The 10,410-nt window shown below is 41.6% G+C and overlaps 1 protein-coding gene across 2 annotated transcripts in view; it reads right to left on the reverse strand.

The window, feature by feature from the left end:
* ZNF609 (zinc finger protein 609) overlaps positions 1 to 10,410 on the reverse strand; it is a 167,872-nt gene that overhangs the window by 149,438 nt on the left and 8,024 nt on the right. Inside the window, exons 1-2 of one of the 2 annotated variants that reach the window (XM_025038814.1) lie at positions 10,201 to 10,220; positions 5,308 to 6,181 (exon numbers count right to left, since the gene is read on the reverse strand). In XM_025038814.1, the coding sequence (XP_024894582.1) occupies positions 5,308 to 6,054 (747 nt within the window). In that variant the 5' untranslated portion in view covers positions 6,055 to 6,181; positions 10,201 to 10,220. Of the gene's footprint in view, positions 1 to 5,307; positions 6,182 to 10,200; positions 10,221 to 10,410 lie in introns of those variants that run through there. The other variant, XM_006920268.3, reaches the window with a different exon arrangement.

Genomic DNA, 10,410 nt, shown 5'->3' on the forward strand with positions numbered 1-10,410 from the left:
AACCCAGATTTGGAACTTCTTCTGAGCATAGCACTGAAAGTCTTAACATGGCAATCACCTCATACTGGTCTGCCTGTATAGGTGGAATATTGTTATGGTTCAGCCCATTATTGCCTAGGAAGGACTGAGATGTATTTCAATTCAAATTATGTTTTTCTTTTTTTCCTGATATTTATTGAATGCTTCCAAAGTGCCAAACACTATTTTAAGTGTTTCATATGAATTACCTAATTTAATCTTACAATGACTCTATGTAGGAACTATTGTTTTCCTCATTTTGCAGATGAGAAAACTGAGGTACAGCAGTGAAGTAACTTGCTCAAGATCACTCAGTTAATAGGTGGTAAAGCTGGGATGCAAACTCAGGTAGTCTGGCTCCAGAGTTTACACTCTTACCCACTCAGTTATACATGAGAGTTGACGTGAAATTTAAGTTTAGAAGGCTGGTGTTTTAAGTTAGAAATAGCTCCCAATGCCTACCTTATATAAAAAACTCATGATGGTTCTTAAATGTTGAAGTATATAGCGGTTACCCGGAGAGTCTTCTGGAAGTGCAGATTTCTGGGCCCCAACGCCTAAAACATATTTAGCAGATCTGGGGTAGTGTCCAAGAATCTGCATTTTTGACATGCAGGTGATGTGATGCACATGGTTTTATGGGCCACACCTTCAGGAACTCTGCTCTAGATAATGAACTGTAAGCTACTCAAAGAGCAGAAACCATCTCTGTCTTACTCACCAGGGCATACCCAGCACCAAGTACAATACAGAATCTAACATGCACTCAATTAACGTACCAAATGAACGAAGAGTTATAATGGTATCCAACAGTCTATTATCTCTTTACAAAACAGTATCCACAATACATTCAAGGTCTGCCAATTAGTGACATGCTCAAGGAGCACCAGGGCAGGGTTTTTTTTTTTTTTCTTACCTACAATTGCCAAATAAAGAGGAAACTGGCAATGCCTCAATGATTACAATGAAAATTTGACTGAATGCAATATTCCAGAACATGTGCACCCTCCCCCCATGAGAAGTCAAGCTTCAAGTAGCAGTTTAAAAGTAACTTTCCCCTTTTTTATGTATAATAGAATAAGTTCAACACCAGATGTAAATGGTTGTTCTCCACAAATAGCATCACCTTACCAAAGAAATCTAAACTCAAAAGATCCTTTTATTGAGTGCCAACGATGTTAAAATCAGGATGATAAACAAATGAAAGCAGTCCTGAAGGTATCTGGGCATTTACATCCAATGTTTCTGAGGTAATCTTTAAAATAGGAAAACAGAGAATCCCTTGGAACAGTTGAAGATTTGCTAAGAATCAATATGACATAAAAATTTGGTAACTAAAAACTTGGTTTCTATGTCTGGTTTTCCCACTGACTATCTGGGAGATCCTAGATCACATGACCTCCCTGTTCTTAGTTTGCTCCTCTATAAAATAAAGAGATTGGACAAGATAATCTTTCTCTGGGCCCTCCTTCAATTACAACACCCAGGTGGAAAATAGAGCAGCTGAAGAAAAAATAAATCAAGCTCAGGCTCTGTTGTAGTTACAGAAGGCATCTCTGTCCCACATAAATATCAAGTTCTTTTAAATTTTTTCCATGAAGGAAAATTTGGCTTCAGGAAGCAAGGCTGACTGCTATGCCATCACTAGCTGAGAAAGAACAGTTAGTGAAGGAGAATGGCATTAAAAGAGAAAGCCTTGGATCAGAAGGAATGAAAGAGACCCGACCTTGGCTGGGCAATGAAGGATTGCAACGCCAGAGAATTGAGCTGGAGGGCATGAATGAGGGAGGAAAGCAAAACCAAGGGCAAAGGAAGATGCTCTTAGAACACAGGATATGATAGCAAGCATGATCAGAAGGTGAATTAGCAAAGAGCGCATATGTACCATTTTCTTTGTATCCTAAAGTAATGGGGGAAGTGGTAAATATATGCAGCATTCTGCGAGCAGCAGAAACTGAGACAAACATGGGGAAGGAGAGTGCAGAATGTTCCTACCTTGTGAGATCAAAAGCAGCAGCTAAAGAGGTGAGGGGGGCTTCTGGTTGCAAACTTCTAGATCCTTTAGCCAATAGAGCCTACTGGTTACTTTAAATGATTTGGAAAAAAAAAAGGAGTCTCACCTTAAACTCTTGGTTTAAGCCCTGATTCTCTGCACGACAGGGTGGTGCAGATAGATCACTGCCTTCTGTGGCTATTTTAAATTCTTTTTTTCTTGCCTGACGGAATGGCAATGCAAGCACTAAGCTCAGGACATTTAGACAGGCATTCTTCCTCCTCCCTACCTCCCCTTCCATCCCTAACTTAACAACCTATCAATCAAACTATAGGCAAGGGAACAGGCAGGAGCCAGAAGGCTCTGCCTTGTTTATTTCTCAACATCCACCCCCCCAACCCCCGCCCCCTTCCCATCTCTTCGGCTGGCAGGAAGTATGAGGCAGGAGTGTTCAATAACAATTCAGGGCTGCAGCAGTTGCTAAGAGTCATCTCTGGTCTCTCCTAGAACTCTGGGAAACAGCACAGTGAGCCCTGCCAGAGAGAGGTGTGGTGGAGCAAAAGTAGAATGCCATGAAGGGAAATCCACATCTCTGGCTCGTAGAAAATTCCCTCAGCCATAGCCTAAGATACCTACCTTGATGAGTGAGAGGGTCCTGAGGTAATATTAATATTCAAATTTCCCCCATCAGCTAACATTAGACATGTCACAATTCTATCCTATACCACAAACTCCATTTGTCTTCTCTATTTCTAAAAAGGGGTGTGTGGGGTGCGGGGGGAGGAGGAAGATGCCAGTCACGACACTTTCCAAATATTATGAGTTTTCCCTCTTCATGACAGTTCTCAGCTCAGAATATGTAATTCCTAGATTATATCAAAACATCTGTTTTGCTGTTTTGGTTCTGTTGGTTGTCCCCACATAGAAGGAACATTCCAAAGCAGTTAAGCCATAGGCAAGCCCATATCTCAGAAAGGAAATCTTAAATAAGTTTTCAAAGACTTAGCTTATAAACTATGGCACTAGTTTATAATCATCAAACATTGAGCACCTACTTACATGCCAAAACCTGGGGTCCCTGTTTCTAAAAAGCTACCCTACTGCAAGATTCCTAGCTGCCTTTCCCCTAGAGTCTTTCCCTCCTCCTATTCCAGAAACTGCTCTCTCCCTGCACAGTGTTTTCATCTCCTAGCAACTTCCAAACATTTATTTAAATAATTATTTATTTCAATGGTTAAAGGCTTTATGTAAATGCACCCCCAGGACCAGCCTGTTCAAAAGGGTTGGAAAGGAACTGAGAAAGCAGGTTCTTGCTTATAGTAACATCAAACTGCACAACAAATGTTCTGCTTCTAAAAGTACTTCCCAGCAATTTTATCTTTCTTCCCAAAACTGAAGCACAGTCTTTCTTTTCTCTCTCATTCCACTACCTCGCCCTCAGTCTCCTTGGGAGACAAGGCTTATAACAGCTACATTTTTAAGGGATAAACTCCCCTGGCACCAACGTGTATTCTTAGCTCAATGTACTGCATCTTTCAGCCCAATTATAATCTGAAGGGCAGGTACTCAACCAGTCTCTGCACCTATAAGAGAAAATGGGTTCCATTTGCTTCTCTGTTGGAGACTATCTTGGCCATTTAGAATTAAATCCAACATGAAGCTAAGCATCATTAATCGTTTCACCCACAGGCTACCACTGGGCTTAGAAGATTGCAACTTGAGGCAAGAGTTCTAAACAGAAAGGAAAATGAAGGCCACTCTCAGAAGTGGCCACTTTTCAGCACAGGAAGAACAATGATTATGAACATGGATATATGGCAAGAGTTTACTGAAGCCAGATGTAGGGAATAGTCTAATGGGCCTGGAACAGAAGCAAGAACTCCTGGTACTCCTAGGCCTCTTTAAAACAGTATTATCCATCTGTACCCCAGAGAAGATGGTAAATTGCAGCCAGCACAGGATGAGCCATGCCAGTAACCAGCTGGAACTTGACTCTGCTGAGGTGGACTATAGCATCTGCCACCTAAACACAGGCAGCCTCTCTAGCAGCTGCCACCGGTAAAAGGGAATGAACCATTGTGTTATTAGAGGAAGAAAATTCACAGCCCTGTTACCAGGGAAGCCCAGATGTTGCTAAGAGCTACAGATGTGCCAGAGGCAAAGACCAAAATATATATAGCAAAAAAAAAAGCACAAGCTACCACTGGAATCCAGGCACTGATAGGGCCCCACTACCCAAACATACACATCTACCTCTATTTATTAACACTTACATATGGAAATAGGTATTCCCTTTTGCAGCTGATGTAATTACAGAGAAATCAATTTATACTGCATCTGTTGGGATCAGCTGAAAGCACAGGATGAGCAAAACACAGAGCAGAAAATCAAGAGCCAATGAACAGCTTATCACCAGGCCAGCCACTCTGCAGGAAACTGAGTTGCTGGGGTTTAAGGCAGCCTGAGCAGACCATAGACTCATACCTACTCTGCTCCAGCCCTGCAAGCTCCATTTCTTGAGACATGAACTAAGATCATCTTCCCAGAGGAGGAGAGCCCCTCGTGGGACTGCAGGCACCTGTCCTTCCAAGTCAAGGAGAAGGCATCATATCATTACACTGTTGGGCAGCTATTAAACTACCAGGAGACTTCAGTTTCTAATAATTGAGGAAGAAACCTGGCCAAGAATCTCTTTCAAGGCTAAACTTTCATAGCCACACTAACTCATAAGGCCTGAATAAGAACCTCATAGCACAGTCAGCACATCCTGTCCCAAATTGTGCCCCTCTGCTCTTTGGTAGCTACCAACAGAACACTTGGTAGACACCATGCCATGTAACTCATTTAACCCTTTCCTCCCCCAAAGACCCAGCAACACCATTTATCCCATTAAAACTGCACTCAACCGAGAGCCTATTATCAATGACTCTGAGGATGAAATGCCAGTCAGGCTGGGAACCACAGGATGGTGCCAGTCTCCAGCAACAAGTATCTGAGGTGGGACAAGAACAAGGTGGGAGGTTCTCAACTTGACTTATGGAAAATTCATTCTACCAAGTAGCTGCCCCCAACAACAAATATTTTTTTCTCCAAAACGTCCAGGCCTGCTGTTAATGAATCTGTAGGGAATCCCCTGATTTGAAACAAAACCACATTATCATTACCAGCTGCTCTGACCTTGTAATTGGTCATTACCCACAAACTAATGAGCCTCCCACAGAGTGCACATAGCATTTGGCGGTTAGTCCAGGGCAGTTCTGACTGGCAGTGGGCAGCCAGATCTGGCCACCTCTTACCTTTTCAGACTTGACTTTCTTTAGCGGGCGACACTCATTCTCCCCTTCCTCTGGCTCCGGTTTAGCTCCCAAAGGATTGAGCGCTGTCCCAGGCTCAATAGCTATACTCCCAAGTGGCTCCACAGCTCCTGTATCCACCCCTGCACTTCCATCATACTGACCACCCCGTGCTCCCAAGGGGACTGGCTGGAGGACCCCAGGATCTTTTTCTGAACAAGTCCCCACTCCTTCGCTTCTCTCCTTCTTGCTCTTAGATGAGCTGTTCTCCTTCTCCTTTTTGGAGCCGGCTATACTGCGGGATGCCTTAGCCGCCTTCTCTGAGCCCTTCGGAGCAATAGCAGCAACCAGGCTTCCTGCATTGGCACCGTCTCCTGAGCGTCCCTGCACCTCTTTCTTGCTAGCTGCCCCCTCACTTGGCGTGAACAGGGAAGTTCCTGGAGTGGGTTTGCTAGTGTCTTTGCCACTCTTATTCCTTTTGGATTTTGATTTGCCTTCCTTCCCTTGAGGACCTGGCACTGGGGTCACAAACTTGATGTTGTCTGGTAGTGTGGCCACAGCATTGGGAGCTGGTATCCCCACCTCCTTTGAGCCTGACATTTCCAGTTTCTGCTGGTCCTTTTCCAGATCGGCGTCCAGGTCAATGATGAGATTCCCTACTCCAATGTCCCATTCATCCCCACTGTCGTATGTCTCAACCGGGTTTGCATCCACTCCTTTCCCTCCGGAGGCTCCACTGCTCAAGGACATCTTAGAGTCAACGTCCCACCTCAAGATTCAAGGCTCTTCCTTGCCCCCAGCTTTCCTATTTTCAGCTTCAGCTATGTTCTCAGACCTGCCACATTGGTCAGTACATGCCCAGCGGACAACATCATTGCTGGAAAAAGAAAATTTAAAGAGCTGTTAAAGGAAACAGTACAGGCAAGGAGACAGCCTGAAATAAACACCCACGCAAAACAGACCCTTCCTAGGGGACTATCACATCACAATGGACAAGACAAACAAGTTCAATTGTATTTCTAACCAAGTCACATTGGACCAAGGAAAGGGTTAATTCCCACCCATATCCCCAGAGAAGAGTACAATATTTCCCATTGCCTGGAGATTCTGTGGTAAGTCTTAACTAGGAATCCTCTACAGTTAGTTTCCCATTCCCAAGAGACTTATTTCTACTACCACTGCCAGCTGGCAATCCTCCCTCAATCAATACAGGCCCTGGCATATTAGATTCAAGTTCCAGCACAACTTCACTCACACCCCCTTTCTCCTTGCTACTTCCTGAATTATTAGAAAATAGACTAGCAAAGGCTTTAAAAACCCTCTTCTAACAAGGCCTGTTCCTATGAGAAATGATAAACGTTGTCATTGCACTGCGTGGGGAGGGGAAGTATGAATGAAAAAGAAAAGCAAGAACCGGGAAAACTATATCAGAATAGGGGACAAAAATTGCAACTAGAGGAGTTATCCTCAGAAAGGCCTCAATCAATCTGCTTAAGTTCAGTTAAATCAGCCTTATTAAACTCTAGGTTTCAAATTATGTCCATATAGCAAAATTTAATGTGGCCTTTCTCACTTACCATTATAATACCTATGAAGACGCGTGTGCGCGCGCGCACACACACACACACACGCACGCACACACGCGCACACACACACACACACACACAGAAATAATTTTACTCTATCAACTGAACTACTAAAAACTACTACTGAAAAATCTATACCGGAATATGGGATAAATCTCCACATTCTTGTATAAGATTGATGTTATTGTATTGATAAATACCAGGGCCTAAACACATAAAATAGAAATTGGCTAAAAAAAAAAAAGGGAAGAAATGGTAAAAAATAAAAAATAAAAGGGGACAATTTACATCTCTCCTGTCTCCTGACTCATGAGATCTGGGGAGTGTACCATATAGAAAACCTAGCAGCCAACATACACTGTCCTGGTACTACCTTACGACAAAGCCAGAGTTCTATTCTTGCTTACTACCCTGTCCACCATCTTTCTATATCTATTTAGAAAATAACTGTCATAACAGAGCAGAAAGAGCAAACCAGTGGCACAATGAATCCTACAAAGTGGATTTCTAACAGGTAAATGCTACAGATAGGACAGAGACAAGACAAATTGTACTTTTTCACCGACTCTCTCAATACAGTGTCAAAGAACCAGGATGCAGTTACAAGAAAAGATGTCATCCTAGGAGAACAGAGATGTACCAAGTGAATGCCTGCTAGCAGCTGGGATTTAAGAGAGAAAGGTGTGCACACTAATCTGCCATTGAGCTGTAGATCTGAGAAGAAAATACAATCTTTACCTAAGAAGAGAGCTTAGTGCCAACAGCAACCAACCATAGCTGGCATCAAGTCTACATAAATCTGACTTCATAAAAAGAGTGTATATCGGGGTGAGGGACATTATGTAGGAACTATGAAAAAATGCGACCCACAAGGTAAAGGAAACAATTCTTGAAGAGTTAGAGAAATGATACCTCTGAAAATGATCTAGAATTCTGAAGACATTTTTAGTAAAATGTTTGGAATTCTCAATACTACACAAGATTTGGCCTCCATGAAATAGTATAGTATGTACTCATTCATTCAAAAAAATTTGTATTAACTGTCTACTATGTGCTAGGGAACTAAACTAGATTCTGGGAATACAGCAGCAAAAAGACAGTGAATAAGGCAGTGGAACATGGTACTGAAAATGATTCTATTATGAGGGGCAGAGGGCATTTCTAGAACAGAGAATGCCAACTGAATCTGCACTACTGAAGATTATTACAGCATAGATCTTCCCAACATCATAATTTATCAGCTCTGCAATCTTTGCAATTGTGTCTAGGCTTAGGGCATAACCCACATTCATCTAAGGTTTACCTACTTTCCTCCATAGCTGCGCTATCATCAGTGTGTGATTTAACCATTAAAACAAGCCCATGTTTGTTTATCCTTGGAAAAAAACCAGAACTTTCAAAACACCTTCCTCTTAAAAAAAATAAAACAAAACAACAACAACGACACCACCTTAGAAAACAAGATAGGGATGGAAGAGAGGCTCTGGAGGTATACATAAAGGAAAAAATATAAAGGACATAAAAATATTAGTGCTGAGAGATTCTGACAGTTTTCTACTGTACTGGCTGACCTATCACATGAAGATTGGAAGAAATCCTACTTTCCTTTATGAAAAGACAAAAATTGGGCCAACCTCAGGCTCCTCTGCAATATCAAATGTTAAAAGGGTATGAAAAAATCAACAGAATTTTCGAGAGAGAAGGTTGTTAGGAATCTTATACTGAATCAAGTTGTTTGTCATGTGTAAAAGCAATAGATTTTCAGTTATGTAAGAACACATATATATCCACCTTGTTAAAAAACTATATGAAGCACTAAAATCAGTTCAGTGTCATATAAATTTGAATAATTCTTGTAAATGCACATACCAACTGAATTTTGTAATATAAAGAGTAAACCAATATAGGTATTAAAAATCATTCCTAAAAAGAATATGAAGCAAAATCAATACTTATAATGATGTAGAACCTTAAAACACTCAGCCTTAACATCAGTAACGGAAAACACTTTCTCAAATTCCTCTTCCATACATCATGGCAAATTGTTCGGTTGTTTCTAGCAAGCAAGAAATATTGCCATTACGTTTTTTAAAATTGTGCTTCTTCTCAAAGGGAGCTGGAAATGAAAAGAACATCTGATGGTCTGTGCTTATTTCCAGGGTCCACATCTTAAGTGAGATAATTCATTAAATGGAGGGATGTCTAGAAGAGTATAGTCAAAGACCAAGAAGCCATTTCATAAGAGAAAAGCTCTTAGATATTGGTATTCTTTAGTCTATGAAGAAGAATACTGAAGGGAGACAGGCTGGTTAGCTTTAAATATATGATAATTGTAACGTGTAGAACAGAGAAATTTATCCTGCGATACTGAGGGTAGCAACAGGACCAGTGAGTAGAAGTTACAGATAGAGGGATGTTTAACTCAGGAAAAAATTTAATAACCTGATATTTCCAGCAATGGCCCACAATGTTTAATGAAGCCATATATCTTTATCACTGAATGTATTGAGCAGAAAAAGCATAATCGCCTGTCAATCAAATTACATAATGAATTCCTCTATGTGTAGTAAGGGGTAGTTTGAACATGCCTAGGGCCTTTTTCAAATCTACAATTCTATTAATGTAGCTATGAAAAAAGTATTTTCTCTACTTTCTAACACCCAGAATTTCTGCATGACCAGGATGCAAAGAAAACATTATGAGGACCGATCCTAAGTGATGCTGATGTTCTTTAGAGAGGCACTGTCTTCCAATTTTTTGAGGGTGTCAGGTGTTTCCCTATGTACTACTTTTCAGCCAGGTGACTTTTCAGAAACCCAGCTTCCCAAACCCAGCAGGCTTCACTGCAGTAACTTTCGTGGTACATTTCCAAAGATACACCATAAAATTGCCAAGTATTCTTCAATCAGCCTGGATGCAGCAGCCAATCCACTTTCCATCTGCTCCCGACAACATTCCACACAGCTAATAGTCAACTCTCTGACAGGTCATTGCAGAGATGTTTAACCACACGCGGTAGGGCAACTAACATGCTAGCTGGAAATGAAAAGCACTGACCTCTTGCTTCCATGGCAGAGAAAATGCAGGAGAACCAATACCTTACAAAGAACAGAAGGCACTTTCAACTTGTAAGAGCTTCTGTAAATATCCTTCCTCTCTTCTCTCCTGCCTAATTGTACTCTACTTCCCTATTTAGGACCACGTTTTAGCAGACTCTAGAATTTCTTGTCAGTACCATTCATGCTTTGTTCCTACACCTGATCTCCTCTCTGTGGGGACTAATATAGGTCATGACAATCACTTCCCATACCTTTGTTCCTGTAAAAACAGGAGTTCAAATCCCAGTTTCTTTTCTGGAACCCAACTCCACCTCTCAGACTCTCAGTCTATAGACTAACCTGTAATCACACATTTCAGTGATTAATTGATTTAGGGCATGTGCCATAGATCACATCACTCGAGAATGAACAAGGCCTCTCCTCAAGAAGGCTAAAAATGTGGGGGGCGGGGGCGGGGTGGA

This window comes from Pteropus alecto, unplaced genomic scaffold, assembly GCF_000325575.1.
Source record: "Pteropus alecto unplaced genomic scaffold, ASM32557v1 scaffold86, whole genome shotgun sequence".
NCBI classification, from domain to species: domain Eukaryota; kingdom Metazoa; phylum Chordata; class Mammalia; order Chiroptera; family Pteropodidae; genus Pteropus; species Pteropus alecto.